Raw genomic sequence first — 21120 nt, 5'->3', positions numbered from 1 at the left:
GGGTCCACTTGTCTGTCACTGTCCTCTGATCACTGCTATGAGTTGACAGTCATCCTGGTCTGTGAGATGGACTAGAAAGCAGTAACAAGCTGACACTCTCATACAAGGTTACATCTCGAGCCCAGAGCTCCAGCTGATGTGTTCTTTTGCAATAGCACCAGAGAAACGTTATCCTTGGTGGGCGTGTGTGCATGCGTGAGGTTGGGGAGGATGGAGGCAGGGGATAGGAGAGGAAAGAAAGTTAAGGCATTTTTTCCTTATGGACTATAAAGGAAAACCCAATGATGTTCTACAAACCCTCCCTTTCTGTACTTCTTTTGAAATAGGACTCCTGAATGACATTTCCATCTCTCTTTTTTCCCCTATACATGGCTTTCTTACCATAGCAGTTCTAAAGGATTCCTGGAGTAGGTGATGCTGTCCATAAAGGCCTTGTTTTGGGATTCATAATAGAGAAGTCTAATAAAAAAGCCTCCCCTTCTGGTCCAACAGACGGTTAATGAATGCATGCCTAAAAAGGAAAAACAGAATAGCCTCTTCCTATAGGTTCACAGGCTTGGTGACTGAAGGAAGTCTCTGGAAACCCAACTACTGAGTGCCAGAACCACCCGACTTCTTTTTTGCTTTTCCTTTGGACCCATTTGAGAGGCTCAGTGCCCAGCTGACCAGCCTGATGGCATGTTGGAGTGTGTTGGAGGCCCACCCAGATGGTGATACTGTCTGACTCAGAGGAACTAGCATAAAGCAGAGACCATCAAATATAGTTCCCGACTTGTTCAGGAAAAAAGAGTAAAAAGAGGCACTGGGTATTTGTTTAGCTTATGACAAATGTATGGGCTTGTGAGGCGCAATGTGTTTTTATTCTGTGGATGCGCCAAATAGCCCTTCTTGGAAACCACCAGAGGGAATTCAAATAGGCAGAAATCCTCTGGTCAGCACAGACTTCAAGCTAGCAGTTCTCAAGACAGCATGAAGCTGTTTTTTAGTGTCAGCTACGGTCAGGAGCGTGTGTTGTGGCATTTGGAAGAAGAATTAGAGCAGTTAGCTAATTGCACGCTTGAAAATGACAAGCCACTTGAAAATTCAAAAGTCTGACTCCAATCCAAAAAGAAATTGGTGTAGCTTTGAACTCCATGGTTGTTATTTTATACTGAATTTCAAGCACTTCCTATCAAACATGGAAAATTTGCTTTCCTCCGCCCCCCCCCCCCCACAAACTTATCCTGAGTATTTTGCTATTTTTAGCTCGTGTTTTGAAGTGTTCTCAATTTAAAAGATGGAGAGAATGGGTTTTATCAGTTATATTAATTCAATAAACAGCCTTGGATTGCTGTGTAAGTATTTTCCATGAATGCTCTCTGTACTAGTGCTTGTGGTAAATTCTGAGCCTCCTAATCAGAGGCTGTAAGTCAAGAAATAGCCTATCGGCCAGCAATCCCTGAGGTTTCAGGAATCCGAAACACTTTCTGATGCATTCATCAACTTGGGGTACTTTCCCCACATTTTCCTTATACAGACTAAAACAAAACAAAACAAAAAACAAACGAAAAACCTCTAGAGAAATTTTCTTAAACTGTTCCAGAAGTGAAAAGATAAGCTATCCTGACTTAGAATGATCTCTCCTTAAAAAAAAGGAAGCATTTACTTTCCTCGACCTGATGAGAAGAGAGAGTCTTCTTTCATTATCTACTAAACAGAAGTTCAAAACTCAGGAACATCACAAAGATCTCTGGTTGGTAAAAGAGGCCACTGTTCTAACACTTGAGCAAGAAGCTTCTTTTCTTGTCATTCCCTTGGTTCGGTTGCTGACTGATGGAAACTAGTCATGGAAAGGTGGGTCATGGTCCCCCAGGTGAATGTTAGCAGAATCAACACAGAGCCCTGGCCACAGGATTCACGAAGGTGCCTGTCACCTGAAGTCAAGCACATGAATAGTGAATGTGGATTTAAGGTTGTGTTTTCCACGATTGCTTCTGGCCAAATAGTTCAGACTATGGAGAAGACTTTCTGGTTTTTGATTTGCTTTGAACAATAGCTGAAAATTCAGGGCTTTTGTATGTACGCCGTTTTTTTTTTTTTTTTTTTTTTTTTTTTTTTTCACTATGGTCTGTGGTGCAAGCCGGCAACGTTCCTGGGATCACATTTCTTCTTCTGTGTGTTTCCTTCTAGGCCAACTCGCTCTTGAACTTCAAAAGAAAACTTCTGCTTCCTGGGGTTCAGGGATGTTCAGGGATAGGGAGGTGGTATAATAGAGAATGTGCACGAATGACAGCTGCATCAGCTGGAGGTGCTTCTAAGTGAATTTCATTTCCGAGCAGGGGCTAGAAGGCAGCAATGAGGAGGGATCCTCTTGTACACGTAGCCCAAGGGGTGTGCAACCTCTGCACGCATGACTTTTTTGGACTGGATCATTCTTTGTTGTGGGCAGCTGTGCTGTGCATTACAGGCTGTTTAACAATATCCCAAGCCTCCATCTCTTAGATGCCAGTGGCACCACCAGGTGTATCAACAACCAAAGATGCCTCCAGCCATGGCCAAATATCCCCTGGAGGGCAAAATCACCTGCAGCTGAGAACCACCAATAAAGCCCCTGTAGACTCTCAGGATACAGATCCATGCAAAGTCCTAAGTGGGCCTACAAGGTCTCCTTCATTTCACTCAGGCACATCTTCCCATATCAATCTGACTTTGACAGTTGATAATTCCTCTTTCTAATTCGCTCTTATTTTTATCCTCAGTTGAGATGAAACTTTCTCTCATAGGTTGTCTGGTCACTGAGGTCACTAGGTCCTAGATCTGCCCTCAGTTCCAGGTTGAAAACTTCTCTCCTCACATCTACTGTACCCTGTCTCAGGTTCCCTGGCTTCTACCCACAGCATTGCCTGGAATAGGTAGGCTGGTTTAAGTTGTTTTGGTTCAAAAGCTTTCTCACTCTCTCTCTTTTGTTTGTTTGTTTTTCATTTTGTTTTGTTTTATACCACACTTTCTCAAAGTGTCTCAACTACTTCACTCTCTTATGGCTCCATACCTTGTCTCCCCTCCTCATTATTATTAGTCCATGGGGGTGGAGCAGAGCTCATGTCACACATACTAGGTCTCATCTGCTCAAAATGATCCATTGGCACAAATCCCAGCAACCTAATGATCAGTCACGTTTTGGTTTCTTCAACTCCAGGCTATGTTCCTTTCCATCCATGATTCTGTGGCCCGGTGGGCAGAGGGGTCTGTAGGTTGCCTTGCAAACCATAGTTTTCAGAACCATCCTTCTCTTCATTCTGTAACCTGGGGTTCCAACTCCCAGTAAATCACTTCTTTTCTTTTCTTTTCTTTTTTTTTTTTTTCTCCATTTTAAGGCCATGGGTGGATATAAGGGTGGGATGAGGATAGAGGTAAGGGGTTGGTCTCTTCTTATTGCAGTTTTGTTACTGTTGCCTCCAGTATCAAATGTCATTAAAACGTTCGTGTATATAGACAGTCGTGTATACGGGGTGGGAGCCACTCAACTGTAGTGCGTGACCACAAAGAATCTCTAAGAAGAGTAATTGGGAAGTCACTGAGTTTGCTTTCTCTTTCATTAGTCAAGAGGTTGTAAGGAAGTAACATTACTTTAGACATTTTATGGGGATATTGCTTCTATCTTAGGTGGGTTTGGTTAGAAATATATAAAAGCAAATTATACATAAGCAAGGAGAACCAGGTATTAAAGATAGTGAAGAGATAACATGTAATGTAAGAAATACGTGCCAATTTCTTTCCCAGTACGGGTAGAGGAAATGCTGTTTTGAAGGAAAGTAGATATGTATTTTGGAATGCAATGGCTGTAGATCAGAAAAGCTAGTTTGTATGTCATTGGTAAAGCATCAAGAGGAAAAGTAAACACACACACACACATACACTCTTAGTGTTCCTATTAAGATACACTTAGTGCGATTTAAAACAATTTTATAAGTGTAACAGAAGAGGGGAGTCAGGATAGGAGATTCATGTTTTCAATACATTTTAAAGCTGGTTGTGTTTAGTCTTCTGAAATCCTAGTCTTGTGAAAATACAGATGGTTCTTAGATTTTAACGCAATTCCTTTTTTTTTTCCGTTAGCTTGAAGAAGAATTCCAAAGAACGGCCAACATATCCAGAACTTATGGTACGTATCGTTAGTGGTGTAAACTTGTCCAAACCGACAGGTAGTAAAGGTAAAGTGACTAAGACCTAAATTATAATCAAACAATCATATTGGAAGAGCTGGTTCATTGAGAAATTGGTAACTGGAAGTGAATTAAAGCAAAAAAGACCAGGAGCAGGTCACCTTTCTTAGCAACTTATTCCATGTTGATAACCTTGACATCATATAGACTAAATGATGCCTATAAAATTTAACTTTTCAAGTTCTCAAGATACTAAGAGTCATTAATTACTAATATAAATGAGGGAAATCATGATTTAAAGGATTTCAGCAATGAGAAAAACAAGTGCTGGGTGACTCATCAGATATTTTTGATAAAATATTTAGGATTTGTTGGGTGGGGAGCTTTTTTGCTGGATGTTTAGTGAGGAAAGACTGTTTTCTCTCTCTGATTTTCACTTTAGTGGAAAAAAGGTAAGACCAAGCCTTATTCATTTGAGTTGTATTACCTCTGCATTCACAGCTTACCATTTGCACTAAGAAAAAAAAGAGTGAAAATAAGACCTTACAGTTGTTGTTTTAAAATAGTTTCTCTTAAATTATGGTAACTACAATTTTAAGTTGATTACAAATGTTTCTTTAGTATAGATGGCAGGGACCGAAACTTAGGAACTTTTGTCTATGTCGAAACACATTTTTGGGGGAAATAGGATAAAATTCTGACTGCTTACTTATTTGCATGAACTATTCCCTAGATTTGTTTCAATTATCAAGGATTTAATTTTAGCAGGGGAAGGAAGAGTTTTGTTCCTAGAGATAAGAGCAATCATTGGCACCATTTCTTCTGGGAACACAATTATTTAGCAAGCATTAAATGCTTGCTTCTATCACACCCCAACACAAGCAGTGCTCAGTCTTTAAGACCCGCTCAGGGCAGGTGCTAGAAGTACAGGTTCCTTAGATCTTTAAAAAAAAAAAAAAAAAAAAAAAAAAAGATTATTTATTTGAGAGAGAGAACATGAGCAAGGGGGAGGAGGCAGAGAGAGAGGGAGCAGCAGACCCCCCCACTCAGCAGGGAACCCGACATGGGGGGCTTGATCCCAGAGCCCCGAGATCATGACCTGAGCTGAAGGCAGATGCTTAACTGACGGAGCCTCCCAAGCATTCCTTCCTGAGCTCTTTTAACAAAATGATGTGGTGAGGTGGCTCTGACATGGAAAAAGTATATCTTGTATTCTATATACAAACATATAATTGGCCATTTATATATCTTCTTTGGAAAAACATCTTTTTAGGTCTTTTGCCCATTTAAAAAAAATCAGATTTTTTTTTTTGCCATTGAGTTGTATGAGTTTTTTTAAAAAATATATTTTGAATATTAACCCCTTATCAGATATATGGTTTGCGAATACTTTCTCCCACTTTGTGGGTTGCCATTCCGTTCCATCAGTCATTTCCTTAGCTGTGTCAAAGCTTCTTAGTTTGATGTGGTACCCCTTGTTTTTGACAAAAGTCCACAAAGAGATGCTCATCATCACTAGGCATCAGAAAATAGGAATCAAAATCACAATGAGCTATCACCTCACACCTGTTAGAATGGCTATTATAAAAAAGACAAGATATCACAAGTATTGGCGTGCCTATGGAGAAAAGAGAACCCTGTACACTGTTGGTGGGGATGTAAATTGGTGCAGCCAGTATGGAAAAGTGTGAGGGTTCCACAGAAAAATTAAAAATAGAAATACCATATGATCCAGCCATCTCACTTCTGGGTATGTATCTGAAGGAAATGGAATCACTATTTTAAGGGGGTATCTGCATCGACATGTTCATGATAGCATTATTTATAATAGCAAAGACATAGAAACAATGTAAATGTCCATCAATGCATGGATGGATAAAGAAAAGGTGATACCCACACATACACATACCATGGAATATTATGCAGCCATAAAAAAGAAGGAAATCCCACCTTTGGCGACACCATGGATAGAATGAGTATAGCCTAGTACTCTAGCTAATAATAATGCATTGCGTACTTGAAAGTTGCCAGGAGAGTAGATCTTAAAGGTTCTTATTGCAAAAGAAGAATGGTAAGTATGTGAGGTGAAGGATGTATTGGTTAACCTTATTATAATTATTTCAGAATATACAAGTGTATCAAATCGTCATATGCGTAAACTTATACAATGTTCTGTGTCAATTATATTTCAATAAAGCTGGAAAAAAAAAAAAGAGAAAAAGTATAGCCTGGAGATTTCAAGCCAGGGAGAGTTGCAGAAAGCTGATCCATACCATACAGGTGATAGTCACAGCCAATCACGTGGATTTTTTGGTTCTGCTGGTTAAACTTTAAGTCTGAACCATTCTCTCATTGGGGGAGCTGTAAAGGAGCACTGGGGAGAGTTTTAGAATAGACAAGGTGGTTTCCTTGGGCTCCCAATTGTCCCCTTTAAAAAGGCATCCCCTAGGACTCAGCATTCTGTTGTTGGCTGTATTTGACCAAGACTCACAGTTGAGGGAGAAAAGAAGATGGGTAATGTGGAGAAATGCTGAGAAAATCTCAGCATACTACCTGTTTGGGCTGAACATTTCCTCCTGATTTTATATTATATATATATGAAATATATATACGTATATTTTTTTCCACCCTGATTATATTTTTAGTAGCCAGTTAGGGTCTTTTCAGCCCTTTTGGGCATGCTTATGCAAACCCCCAGAGCATTTTAAAATTAATTTCACATAAAGTTCAACAGACGTGGAGTGATTTCTGGGGTGTCTTACGAAGCCTGTACTCCTTGTAAAGTTGCCTTATTAGTCCCTATTTTCAGATAAAGGAAGAGCATTTTATTTCTATATATTTCTGGCTATTTAAAATGGAAAATATTTTTTTTTCCTTCCAAGTGAACTCTTATCAGAGATTTCAGTGGAACACACTTAAGGAGAAAAATGCTGAGTTCTAGCTGAGTATACATGGGCAACTGATAATCGAATTCCACCTTTCCAGTATGTTCTAATGCTGTGGTCTTTCATGGTCTACATATTAACGTTACAAAGTCATGTGTATCCCCCCATCTCTTCCCCCCCCCAACACACACACACACACACACACACACACACACACTTCTCTTTACGACACTAGTCTGTGTGCTACTGGAAATGGACTTGCCTTCTAAGGTTATAACTGCTCTCTGCTTTCCTGTGGAATTGAGGTTTTTAAATGGAAAATCTGAGTCCAAACTCTTTGACTTTAGCATTGGGAAAACACATGCTGAGAGACTATTGTTTAAATTGTAGGAGTTGGTGAAGAAGGGAGAAAAAAAATCCTTTTTTTTTTTTCCAGGTAAAGGGCAGTATAATTAAGGCCCCAACCCAGACATGTGCCTCTTATAGAAATATCAACTGTTTTCCCTCTCTAACTTGGATTGAAGGGTGTACATGCTTTCACATCATCTCATTTGCTTGTTCTCTCAAACTCCCACTGGGGGACATGACTCAGCAGGATTTGTTCCTCCAGAGTGAGGACCGGCCAACTTTTTCTGTAAAGGGTTAGATAGTAAATATTTTAGGCTTTGTGGGCTGCTATTCAGCTCTGTTGTTTTAGCATGACAGCACCATATTCAATACGTAAACAGATGGTATGGCTGTGTTCCAAAAACCTCTATTTCACAAATGGGCAGTGGGCTAGACTTGGCCCCTGGAACATTGATCGTTGACCCCTGCCCCAGATAATAACCACCAGAAATGATAATCAGGTGATGCAGGTGATTGCTCAGCCAGGCCATTATGTTCTTCAAATATCCGGGAAGTTCTAGATTGAATCCTAGTGTTAAGCAAGGATGCCCGAGCCCATAGGAAATCATAGTCTTAAGGGGTGAGGTGTTGTGTAGAAGATACGGTGACCTTTGGTGCTTGTAGTTTGCCCTGATGTTCCTGGTAGTGTGTTCTTGGGTCTCCATGTTTTCTCTAGGCACAGCCATCGGTAATGGCCTCCCTTCCCGTACCTGGCACCTTTTTTGAGCAACCCAGCCTGGGGATGAATCCATGGTACCTCATTTGCTCGCCTCTAGTTGCAGGCCTTGCTATTCTTGGTTGATTGCTTATAGAGGGGACTGGGTTCCCTCCCAGCCTTTTACAGTCTCAAAACCCACACAAGAGGGCGAGTCACACTTTCCATTTTGACATGGTTGCCTGCTTTCCCTTCCCCCTGCCCTCTGACTCTCGCTGCATTTACCCAGAGAATAACCTGAAAGATGTCTGAAGGTTTTTTTTTTTTTTCTTAAGGACTTCTAGGTCAGGGTATTTGATTCATTCACAGAGTAAGCCTACATTCACTGAGCTCACAGCCAGAGCAGACCCAGAGGCAAGATGGGGCTGGCAGGCGTCAGAGGTAGCCATTGAGACGATCTGAGGTTTGACATGCCCTGTTTTGATAGTAAAGACTTTTAAGTACATTAGAAGATCACCAAATGTCAAGAGGATGTGGGAAAGCTAATGAGCATGATGGTAAAGCACTTGGTAAGTGTGCTGTGTAAGTGGTTAGTAATCAGAAGTAATGCTGCTGTTTATTTGTGCAAGGAGTTGAGGATGAAGGACCCGGCGTCTACAGCTTCAGTGGATATGGTGGGTGTGAGGCTCTGAGCCAACACTCCACCTGGATCTTCCAGATGGGCAAGAGCACACAGCCTCTTTATCATTTTTTGAGTCACGATACTTACCAGGGACCACCTACCTTCATTTGGGTTTTGTTTCTTTGTTCCTTTCCCATTTGCATTGTTTCCTAAAACTTCCACGGGTGGGCACTCGGTTCCCCACAGAGCTGACTCATCGAGCCCTGCTCTGTCAGGTTTAAAACAAATATAATTAGAAAACCTACAGCGAGGCAATGTGAAGGTTATAAACCAACATCCCCAAAGTCAGGGGGAAATGGAGTGAGTCATCTACATGTCTGCATGCAAAAGTGCTCATATGTAGCCGCTCTCAACATAGTCACTGAAAATAATGCCACCAGACAATCAGGGAGGTGGCCGTGACTGGTGTGGGGGGATACGTGGCACTAGGTTCTATCTGAAGGAAATCATCCTTTTTGGTTTGTTTGCTTCATTCTGTTTCCACTGTGACAACTGTGGTTCGTGAGCTGATGTATCTCCTTTTAATTAGAGGTGCGAGGTTCCAGGGTGACAGCTGGGAACTTACTGTAACAAAATTGAGCCTTCTGGGGAGGGATGTACGGTGCAGAGAAAATGTTTTGTTCCCTTCACAACTGTTTTGGAATATGTGGCCTCTTGGACTCACTAGGTCTATTCCCCCAGCAAACTGATAGCCCTGGTATTTTTGTAAAGTTTGCTTAATCTGAGCTGTGTGGATAGAGACCATTTCTTTTCTTTTTTTTTTTTTTTTTTATGCTTTTCAATCTTTAATCTCCAAGTTGAATTTCTCTGCACATACCTAGAGTTTGGCAGTCTACGTTATTTTCCAGATGGATCAACTCATCATCAAGAGAGACATAGAAGTATAACTCGTGGCTGTCGATGTGGCTTACAGCGTGGCTTTGTTAACTGTTTCTGTCCAAACCAGCTCTGCAGGGTCAAGGGCAAGCAACGCCTTGACCGTTTCCTGTGCTACAAAATTGGTTTCTCATTCCACCATCCATTTCCTGAGAAATGGATGCACAGAAATTTATGAAATCTCTCATTATTTTATCACTGTATCTGTCTACAATTACTTTTTTAGGGGACGGAGTTGTTTGTAAATCAAGAGTTTGGACTGTCTTTGTCAATCCTTGTATTGACCTTTTACCACAGGTGGGATTATTGTTTTGGAAAGCAATAGAAACTCTAGAGGAAACAGATATCAAAATGGGAGGGGTACGGTGAAAGATAAAAGATAATGTTTAAAATGTCCACATCACTCCATGCGTGCTTGATTTGGGAAGAGGTAGTAAGAGTCCAATGTAACCCTGACAGGGGTATTTGAATGTGTTTAACAAACACATCTGTGAAGTTGCTAATCTCCTATATTGTCAGTGGTGAATATTAATACCATGTGTTTTTCTTTTTCCTTCCCAGCAACATCCGTTTTTCACCCTACACGAATCCAAAGCAACAGACGTGGCATCTTTTGTAAAACTAATTCTTGGAGACTAAGTACCGTGGACTCAATCGGTTGGCCCTCCTGTGGATTGGTGGGTTTTACAGGGTGAAGAAGGTTCACTAAAGCGCCAATAGAAACTCATCTTTGAGATAATTTAATCCTGCCTCTCAGAAGGTTTTTTTCTCCCCATTTTCTTTCTTTTTTTTTTTTTTTTCCCCTCCAAAGGGGGCCTTGGAATCTCTAGTATAGAATGAACTGTCTAGATGAATGAAATATGACAAAGGCTTAGGACTTAAAAAAGGTGATTAAATATTTAATGATGTGTCATATGAGTCCTTAAGCTTCTCAGACTTCTCTTGTTCTTTATGAAATGAATGCATTGGCCCTGGTCAAAAGGTGCTACAGTAGTGATGAATTTGTAAGTAGATCTGTACTTTGTCCCATTTATTATTTTAATATTTATGTTTAAGCGCTTGGTTGAAAAGATTCCATTTTATGCAAGGAGGGAGATACAAAAGACAAGGTTGGGTTGGCAATATTTATAGGCCTTTTATTTTTGAAGTTCAATCGTGTCTGTGGTCCAGAAGAAATTATTTAATATGCATCTTTAAGAGTATTATAACAATATCAACAAGGAGCTCTTCTTGTAAAATACCTGTTCCAGCTGTTGTGGCTGCTTGCCATGTCCTCGGATTTCTGCTCTCAACTCTTGGGTAATAACCACATATTTCAGGTGAAGTGGCAAAGCATCTTGGTCATACCCTTTTCCTAACTTTGGAAAACATAAAATCACTTTGATCACATCTCAGAATCACAAATTTGGTTCTCTTGGCATTTGTGGTATTAATGAAATGTACAGTTCGTGATGCGATTTTATATCACCCATCTATCCTATGTGTGTGTGTGCGTGTGTGTGTATTTGATAAGTCACAGGCTCTGCCAAGTAGCTTCTGTAAACATCTCTAGTAAGGAGGACGTATGTCACTTCTGAGAGGAAATATCATGTCGAACCATACAGAGAATTGGTGCCTTCAATGTGTAAGCCCCAAGCATTGACTTGGTGGCAATCCTGAACATACCCATTTGCTTTCTTCTTTGTTTTTCTTGTTCAATAAAGAAGCCTTACTATTAATGGGAGGACTGCAATAGAAGAAGATGAAAGTTCTTTGATAATGTGAGGAATTAATTTGGGGGAGGGGGGTTGAATTCATTCCTTGGAATAGATTGCCGAATTTCCACAGGTTGAGGTGAGGCCGTATTTTTTTTTCCCAGCAGCACACAGTAGCTTGTCCTGTTGGAGGACGCAGTGCCACCGTGGGTCTCTGGCAGGTTGACAACACAACAAAAGCTCTTTCTCGTGGCTATGTTTGCCCCTAGGTTCTCTAGTTTCCCTGAGGAAAAAAAGGAGTGAAATGATCCAGGGAACATATAGACTGATAACCTGGAAGCATTGCTTTTGGACATGGAGTTGATAATAAGGCTGTTCTTGAAGGACAAAAGGAGAATTTTCATTAAAAAGGAAGAAGAGAACTCACTCTGATTCTTTCTTTGCCTCAAGTTCAGAGATTCGGAGATAACTGCTTCCTAAAATCCTCCCTTCTTCCCCTCTTAGATTTTGAAGTGCTGTCACTTAATCTTCTGTGTCTGCGTTTTCCCCTTGTTCTTGACCTCTGTCTAGCTCGTAGCAGTAGCCCCGACTGAGTATGACACCTCCATTCACTTCTTTGTATCCAGTTCCAAGACATACCTGTTGGATCAAACATAGTTTCATCTGCTCTCAAGCTCCCTCTGTTCTCATCTCTTTCTAGCCAGAAAAGGTGGATGAACCTACCAATTATGGTCATTCACTTTCCCACCCACCTTCCTAAATCTGGCAGTTTCTCTCTTTGAGGTCAAAAGGAAAAAAAAAATAACAACCATATTCTTTCCATTGTCCATCCATCTTATGAAAAATAGCAAGTAGTAGGGAAAAAAAATCAGAGGTCATAACATGGACAGCTTTTGGTGAAATACGTAAAGCAAAACACCTCTGGTCTAAGTTGGATAAGTCTTACCTGTTGTAAAGTGAGGTTTCTACTTAGAAATATTCTTCACCAAGTGTGTCCCCCTGTGCATTCCTCTCCAGTTTGTGAGCCCAGGGCCTAAACTTGCAAAACAATTATACGGAGGTAGAGGAGGAGTTAGTCAATGGTTCCCAGCCTTGTGCACACTGGAATCACTGGGAGCTGGTGAACACTTCCAATGCCAGGGTTGGGGTTTCAGTGGTCCAGAGTGGGGCCTGCAAATTGGTATTTTTTTAAAGATTTTATTTATTTATTCATGAGAGACAGAGAGAGGGGGGGGGGGGCAGAGGGAGAAGCAGGCTCCATACAGGGAACCTGATGTGGGACTCGATCCCAGGTCTCCAGGATCAGGCCCTGGACTGAAGGTGATGCTAAACCGCTGAGCCACCTGGGCTGCCCCAAACTGGTATTTTTACCATGCTGTCTGTCATTCTGATGCACAGCATGGTTGAGGACACTGGGCTAGTACTCTGAAAGAGAGAATTGACCTACAACTTCTTTGGAACGTTGGCAGAGAGAAGCAAGAGCCTCTGCTTCTTTCCCTGTCCTCTCGAATGGGGACATCTTTGCTGCTGTCAGAGACAGCGCATTCCCAGAATATTGATTTGAAACTTGGGATACATTTTCCCCATAGAAATTATGTGCTCCATGGTGATTAGATGTCTTCTGTGCTTAAAGTAGAAGGACTTGATCGTCTTCTAAGTTCTAAAATATGTTTTTTTTTTGAGAATGGTGTTCTAAACTAATTTTAAAATAAAGATGGAGATGCATAGACCATATTTAAGTTGATACAAGTTGGAAGCCTCCTGTACATACATGCAGGTTGCTCTATGTTAACCTGTTCGTTGTGTATCATTATTGTTCTCTTGCTTGTGTCTTGTTGGTGTGCTTTTTAATCGTGTACCTTCCTTTGCTGTTGATTGGTTCTGTCACATTGGTTGTTGTTCTAGTCGAGGACACGAGATACCCATTAGCCTCAGCATTCGGGGAAGCCAGCACTGACACTAAAAGGGTCATGAGAAATGCATGTGCATTTCTCCACATGCACTTGATTTAGTGTCTTAGGAAAGTAATCACAAAGGAGGCAGAGTGGGGCTAATGTTTTCATGGTTTTTAACACTCAGAATGCTTCTGTTTCCCAAGGGGTTTTGTCAGCTCTGCTCATGGAAACTACTGTTTCTTCCAACGTTGTCTAACAAAACGCTTTATCTTCAGCCTGGAAGTGCAGTAGATGCCTAGTGCCTGACTTCCCGCCTCAATGCTTTCTTGGGCATGTGACCTTCACAGACCTTGAAGGGAAGATTCATATATTTATAGGATTCACTGGAGTGGGTGGTCGGATCAAGTAAAATGAATGAAACCTCTACTGTGCTGGGAATGTTGTCTTCTTAATGTCTGTCTGTGACTTAGAGGGCGATTTGTTGGCTTAAGGGAATCTTCCATTTTTATTGCATTAGCATGTAGAGGGTGCAGTTTTTTGGGACCCCAGAACATTTACATACTCTGATGGAAAATTACCAGAGAAAAATCTAGGAAGAAGAAACTACCAAATAAACCCTATTAGAATAGAAAATAAAAAAAAGATATTTTATTGTAGAAGTTCTGTGTTCCTCTCGTCTGGGGTGTGTATGTGTGTGTGTGTGTGTGTGTGTGTGTGTGTGTGTTAGCACTGTTAAATATGCTGGCAGCTGAAGATACTCTTTGGTTTGGTTTGGCTTTAATTGGGGTACTCTGGATTTCTTTAGGAATCTGTTGAAAGCTAGGACCTTTTCCTTAGGAAAATGCACGTGGTACATGGAACACATAGTTTTGCAAACATTTTTGTTGAGGGGAGGGGAGTCCGGTTTATAGACCCCATCGGATCAATAACCTCTGCTCTGTAGAATGTGGACTGTGACATTCTAGACCAAGACTGGCAAGCTTTGTCTGTAAAGGGCCAGATAGTAAATATTTTGGCTTTGTGCTTCACCAAGCTGTTATAACCACTCAGGTCCGCTGTCGTAGTGTGGAAGCATCTGTAAACAATACATAAATGAATGAGCATGGTTCAGTGTCCCAATTAGATTTTACTTACAAAATCGGACGATGGGCTGGATTTGGCCCACAGGCTATGGTTTGCCACCACCTGAGCTAGGCCATCGAATACAAAACTCTAATTGATGAACTGAATTTTTCCACTTCGTGAGTATTTAGCTCCACTGCTGTTGAGGTGGATTAGGAAGATGGACATAGGAAATGAAATTGGGAAGAATGGAAGACTGTTCAATCCCATGGAAATTGCCTCTTAATTGTCTCGGGTAAGTATTTCTTGCCCGGGAAGCCAATAGGACAGTTTTCCTCAGATGAAATCAACTACCTCCTTTTTCCATTTCGATACAGTAACCGGCATAACTCATTCAAACTTGGAAATAAAAGGTCTGCTTCTCTTAGACATTCTTGTCTCTTAGCTTTGCATTTTGTTTCTCTCTGTGGTGTGATACTTGTGCAGGGGGAGTCATGAACCCAGGCATTAATCACTTGGTTTTCCTTTTCTCTGACCTGCATTCAGATTTGAGAATTTGGGAGGCCACAGTTATCTCAGAAGTAGAAGACAGATAGAATTCTTAAAACCTTCCAATTCATCCCTCTGAGCTGTTTGGCCCTCTTTCAAGAAAGTAAGGCGGTCACGTGTGGGGTCAAAATACTTGTTCGTAGGTAAGACTCGGAGCTCCAGGCTCTCACTGTAACGGGAAGGGACGTAGTCTTTCTCCTTGAGTACTATCCTAACTGTCCCTAAATTTCTATTCTAAGGGCCTGATGCAAGATGCTCCCTTTCTGATGTGATTATCTTGGATTACCAGCCCTGGTTGAGTTTCTGGGCTGGGCTGCCTAATGAAACTCTCTAGTGAAAGCTTTGCCTTCCCTCTGGGACCAGAACACTGTCCTTTGCTTTCCTTATGTTGGCACCTGTTCCCCCTTGCTGTCGGATTGCCATTCAAAGACCGGTCTGCCACCTAAGCTGCCTAGCTCCACTTTCTTCTTCCGGAACAGCCCAACACATCTCACTTGATGCTGTAGTCTCTTCCTTATTCCAAACATTTTCCTTCCTGCTGCATCATCAGGCAAACGTAAATTCTACTTAGAAGGACCCTCGGAACCTCCTGAAGGGCATATTTAAGTATTTGATCTGGCAGTTTACCTGAAGGAATGTTTTCTCTTTGCCTAGGAAAACAAAACCTGAATTCCAGAGGCTTCAAAATGAAATTCTCCTTCTGGGGGAAACACCTTGCTCCCAAATACATCACTCACCACCCATTCCTGGTGTCTTCAAGGAAGATATGTTCCTTTTGCCCAGGTTTAGAGAGGCACTGTTTACAGCCATGCAGATACAATTCTACCATTGGGGGTTTTCTAATGGAGTCATTTGGAATTGACATGTAACGAATGTTGGGGTTTATCTTTTGAGCTCCTGACCCAAACTCCTTTTTCAAGCAAGATTTCTCTCAAAGCCTCTTTCCTATCTGAGGTGAAGGGGACTGGGCCTTAAGTAGAAATTCAAAACAAGGTCAAGGACTTTGTGGTAGGGATATTTTAAAAAAAAATCCCCTCTAAGACAAACATGTGTTAATAGAATTTAAAAATATCCAACCTAGTTCCCGGGGCTGTCAGGATCTTGACATCATTTGTATTGTCACTTAAACTAGGACACAGAACCCTTCATTATTGGGAGTTTACGGTGAGATTTTGGGAGATTTGCATTGTATTTCTGTCTTGGAATTGTCAGTATGGAAAGATTTCTTTGTGGGCTGTTCATCTTGATACATACAGGCTTCCCCCCGGGGTCCACTTTTGCATTTTTTGGATTCAAGGTCTCTTTCGAGGAATGAAGCTAATGCTCTTATGACTTGGAGACTGATTTCAGGGAATGCACGGGAATGATCAGGCACTTACTTGCATCTTAATGTAGGAAACAGAACTTCCTAAGTAGTCCCCAGAGTTTGTGGCTTTGACCAGGCCACCTGGTCTTTCCTGGTTCCCTTGATTGCATTTGCTTATTACTCCTCTGCCAGGCACACGTGACCTGGGCTGACTCAACGCTTCTGTGGAAAGGAATGGATCCAACCATTTTCATACATCAAAACTCAGATTTGGCAATTTTGCTTTGGTTTGACTACAGGATTCTATTGTTCCCAAATCTTAAAAACGTAATGGATGTCTAAGAGGACTTTTAGCAAAACCCTCATTCAAAATGTAAGACCTTCTATATAAGGTCTTAATAAAACTTCTCCTCATCCTGTAGACAAGGACTGCTGGGTTGGTATCCTTTCCTCTGAAGTAATATTCTGTTGTGGCCGGAAATGAGCAATTAGCCTCATTTGGTCACTACAAACGTTCATTGGAGTCCACAAGCAATTTCAATAAAGCAAGTCAAGGTCCTGCCTTAGGAGATTGTCTTTAGACTCTGGACTTTAAGACTGAACAGTGATGTGGAATTATGTTTGGGGGCTAGGAGAAAAGATCCATGCAAAGAGCAGTGCTTACCGAGGGTCCCCATGGAAGAGCAAGCTGATAAAAGAAGCTGGCAGTCAGGTGTATTCCATAACTCATTTTCAGTATTACCATGGACATGATCTCCTATGGGAAAGCCTAGCAAAAAGCCAAACGTTAATTTTTTTTCCTTAAAAATACTGAATTCTAAAGAAGATTCAGAGAGCAGTACTGATTTGGATCTCAGAAAATTTTGTTTCCTTAGTATTACTGATTCTACAGAGTTACCAATTTAAACTGATGACACCCAGGGGAAAAAAAAAGATAAATGATTAATGGCATCACAGCATTTTGTGAGTATACAACCCATTCGTCAGCTACCCACAGGGTAAAGAAATATGTACACAAAACTAAGCCCCTTAATTTTTCATTCTGGTGGCTGAAGTGGACAGAAAGGTGGACACCAAAGTTTATCTGGTGTGCAAACTTTGTCCACAAGGCAGAGGACTGTGAATGTTCTGAGGAAAACACTACAGATCTTCATCCGAAGGGGAGAATTTATAATCTTAAAACATAACACTCGAAGCTAGTTTGAATTTTCAGAAGCAGTGCATTGTGTGAGGAAAGTAGTTTTATTTTCTTCTGAACTCAAATCGTCTGACCTAGTGTGTGTGTTCATAGTGTGTGTTCAGTACTTGGGGAGAGAGGTGTCGCGAGCACAGAAGTGGTTTCCAGATTATGTTCAGTGTTACCCCTTGGAGGTCTCTTGTCCAGAAGGGAAGGAGAAAACTATGTGATGAAGGATGGAGAGTGTGATGCCCATCTGAAAACCCCATCAACCTCTAATCAGAGTACTTGGCTACCATTATCATTCCCCTTAACTGGAAATTCTCTGTGGCTATTAAAAGCTTGGGAACTTGGGTTGAAATGACTCCTGGAAGACCTGCCAAAGAATCTGGGAAATAGTAGCCAACCATGTCTGTATGGCCCTGGCTTCTGCTATATTCAGGATGCTAACAGGGCTTGGCGGCAGAAGGGCAAAAAGAGAGGTGGCCATTTATTTAAATTTTTAAGCATGACTCCTCTGAAAGAAAATGCACAAATCAATACGTGATGGCCATGCACACAGACTCTTAAATTGCTTAGTTTTCTAAAGTGATTGCAGATAACCTGGTCTCAGTGGTAAAGAGTAGCGAGACTGGGCTCTTGATGGGCGGTGGAGTATCCAAATTTCTTCATTTGCAGAGGCAGGAGTTGTAATTTTTGTTCATTGACGTGTAGGAAAAAGTACAGTTTTGGCAGAGAGAGGGGTCCTATGTGAGAGTCAAGCTGACGATTATCCTCACTGGGTTTCACAGGTGGAGAACAGTAGGGGGAAGCCAGGGCAGCCTTTGGAAGCTGAAAACGGGTGGGTTATCTGTTGTGAGCTCTACACAGGGCAATTCTTAGGCATTGATGGAAACATCAGGTGCTTTCTACACACACACATATGGTCTGTGGCAGCTTCTGATCGTGGAACTTGAGCTGCTAAAACCAAATTTAACAGGGGAGGTTTTCCAGCAGCCAATTTAGAACTCTATGTGTCAGAAAGTTACATTTGGCAACCGTTTGCTGAGTTCTTGGCCAATCTCTGTGTAAAAAACCACCTGAGGAGGTTCAATTAAGAAAATTCAGACAATTTATCTGTCATCATACCCCTGTGTTTAGTTTCTTTTTCAGTCTCAAATTTATTTTCTGAGTGGAGTGATTTCCTATATGAACTGAAATGATGAACTGATGTTTTAGTAAAATAACAGGTATTTTTTTTTTACAGGAAAAAAAGGTCTTCTCTATGTCATTAACTTCCATAATTGGAACTTATTTCCTACTGTACAGAATCATCACATTAGGTCATTTAAAGCTGAGAAAGGTGTTAGGGATGCAGTTCAAATTCTTTATTTAAATACACAGACATGTTTCTGTATATTTTGTGTAAATCCTGACAGGATGCTGGATGTAACTTCTGTACAGAATTGAACTTTACAAGAATTTTAGTAAAATAGGCGGGCTGCCCCAGATTCCTTCGTGCTTTTGTTTCATCTTGGAAAATGCTGCTTCCGGTTATTTAATCTGGTCTTTGTAAGGAAAACACACACACACACACACACACACACACACACTCCCCCCCTTACATTGTGTGGATTTTATAATAGACCATTTTTATTTGTATATATGCTTGTTTTCCTGCGCTGACCCCCACATTTGTTTGTAAGCCATGTTTATTGTGAAGATAGCTATTGGGCAAGTGGAAACATGCCTGGTCTTTACAATCCCCTGATGCTAAGAAAAAAGTAATTCCATATGTTAGGAGGCCCTACAATCTCTTCCTAATACCTGAAATATTATGAAAGGATATGTGAGAGGTTGTGCACCTCAATCATTTGAAACTGATCTCTAACACTGTCTCTGGAAAGTGTAAAATAGCAGAATGATTACCATTTTATGGATTCCTTCATCGATGGACTCTCCCATCTTTCTTGCTATGTATAACGTGATGCTAGCTCTCCTTGGTGGGAATCATCTCTTCTTCATAGATGGCAATATCTTCTCTTTATGAATGAATCAGACTGAACTGTCCAGTATGGAATTCATTAGAAGTTCATAGAGTAAAGACCTCTGAAGGATGTGGGGGGCTGGGGGGGATGTTCCATGCCTATGAGGTGAATGTGAAATTGATGCTTTGGCCCTGGGAACTTTTTGCTCATAAGCTGCAGAGGCAAAGAAGTCGGGGAGTATGTACTTCATTCTCTTTTCCTATAAGGAAATGTGTGGGGCTGCTCTCTTAAGGCAAAAACATTTCTCACCATTGTCTGGCAAAGGGAAATTATGAATATCAGTTGATAACTTCAGTCAAGCTCTAGGACTGTACTTAAAAATACCTGTGTTGTGGGGAAGCATGCCTTTTGTTGTCTTTGCCGTATTGGCTTTGGTGGCCACCATGCATTTTTATTTTAGCTTAGTTTTCCTGTTATCCAGGTTGTGTGCATTGTTGTTGCTGTTGTTGTTTTCTCTCTCTCTTTTTTTTTAAATATTTTTTTGCTGTTGTTGTTTTATTTTGAACTACTGCTCATCATAAGTGGTGATGTTATCTCAAAATCCTGACACCAAGGAAATAGCTAATGCGCAGGACTTGGGGTAGATGAAAGCATCGGTGTTGATGTAGGTTACGTTTTGGCAGAGTTAGCAGAAATATACTGAACTGAGGGGGATAATGTGGCTTTGAAGACACCATGTTTGTTTTTAACATTTGGAGAAGCCACCTGTCCTGGGTCCTTATTCGTGGGAAATTCATCCTTTCATGCAAATACCATTGGCAGGGCATACTTAACAGCCTGGATGCCTGGATAACAGCATCACATCAGTCAGTAAACAAGGAATTCTAATAATTCCCAAAGGTGGGGGTAATTTTGCCTCTTACAGATCATTCTGTGGTGAAGTTTCCAATCACGGCATCTTGTAAAAACTGTAACGTTATTATTTTCCTTCTCTTTTCTGATCTAAGAGCACAGTAAAGGAAAAGTAAAGTTCTGATGTGATACAAAATAGTTCATTGACTCTGTGTTTTTGACCAAGTAAATGGCTGATATGTTGAACTAAGTGGTTGTTACATGGTTCACATGGTGACCTCAAAAGGAAAATGAAATTGGGACATTAAGTCAAACTTGGACTCCTCTGTTGATGAGGAGCTTAACTTTGATTTCCTATCTCAGGATATTCTTCAGTTTCATACTGCTGCTGAGGAGGAAGGAGCAAGCCGCAGACACTGTAACGGTCTCCGGATGTTTGTGCGTGTGTATGCAAAACTTCACACTGTGTGTGTTGTGTTCAATGTTGTGTCAATCTATGAACTGACTCAAACAACAATTTGAAGATACAGAAGACAAGAATAATGGCAAAAGACACCCATCCACCTCTTTTTGTCAGAGTGCTTGCTATGACCTTCATAGCTAGGACAAATACCATAACATATTCAGGAGCAAGGTGTCCTTGAAAGAAATGGTGTGTTGATCTCATAAGAAAATGTACAACCAATAAAAAGACATTTAAAAAAGTGCGGCGAGTCTGTATATTAATTGGGTCGTTCATGGAAATTCTTTATTCCAGGGATGATGCTTTTAGGTATACAAGTGCTGCAGGTAAAAGCTTGGTTTGAACTATTTATCCCCTTTGTTCTCCCATTCCTGCTACCTCACTTCCAAAACATTATGGAACCTCATGAACAAAGCATAACAGAACAACAGTGTTGTAGACGCTTTAGAAGGTCATTTCATCTGTAATGAAATCTTCGTAGAGTCAATATTCCTAGGTTAGAACTGAAGGCCAATATTATATTACATT

General features: G+C 41.0%; 1 protein-coding gene across 4 annotated transcripts in view; it reads left to right on the top strand.

Moving 5' to 3' along the window:
- The window catches only part of MAP2K6 (mitogen-activated protein kinase kinase 6), a 121712-nt gene extending 100878 nt beyond the window's left edge, over positions 1-20834 (top strand). For 3 of the 4 annotated variants that reach the window (XM_038546742.1, XM_038546744.1, XM_038546746.1), the window contains 2 exons: positions 4096-4141; positions 10189-20834. In XM_038546742.1, the coding sequence (XP_038402670.1) occupies positions 4096-4141; positions 10189-10266 (124 nt within the window). In that variant the 3' untranslated portion in view covers positions 10267-20834. The remainder of the gene's footprint in view (positions 1-4095; positions 4142-10188) is intronic. The other variant, XM_038546743.1, reaches the window with a different exon arrangement.
- The last annotated feature ends 286 nt before the right edge of the window (positions 20835-21120 follow it).

The sequence above is a fragment of the Canis lupus genome, chromosome 9 (genome assembly GCF_011100685.1).
Source record: "Canis lupus familiaris isolate Mischka breed German Shepherd chromosome 9, alternate assembly UU_Cfam_GSD_1.0, whole genome shotgun sequence".
NCBI lineage: Eukaryota > Metazoa > Chordata > Mammalia > Carnivora > Canidae > Canis > Canis lupus.
Note: the sequence above shows the minus strand (reverse complement) of the source record. Positions and strands in the feature narration are given on the sequence as shown.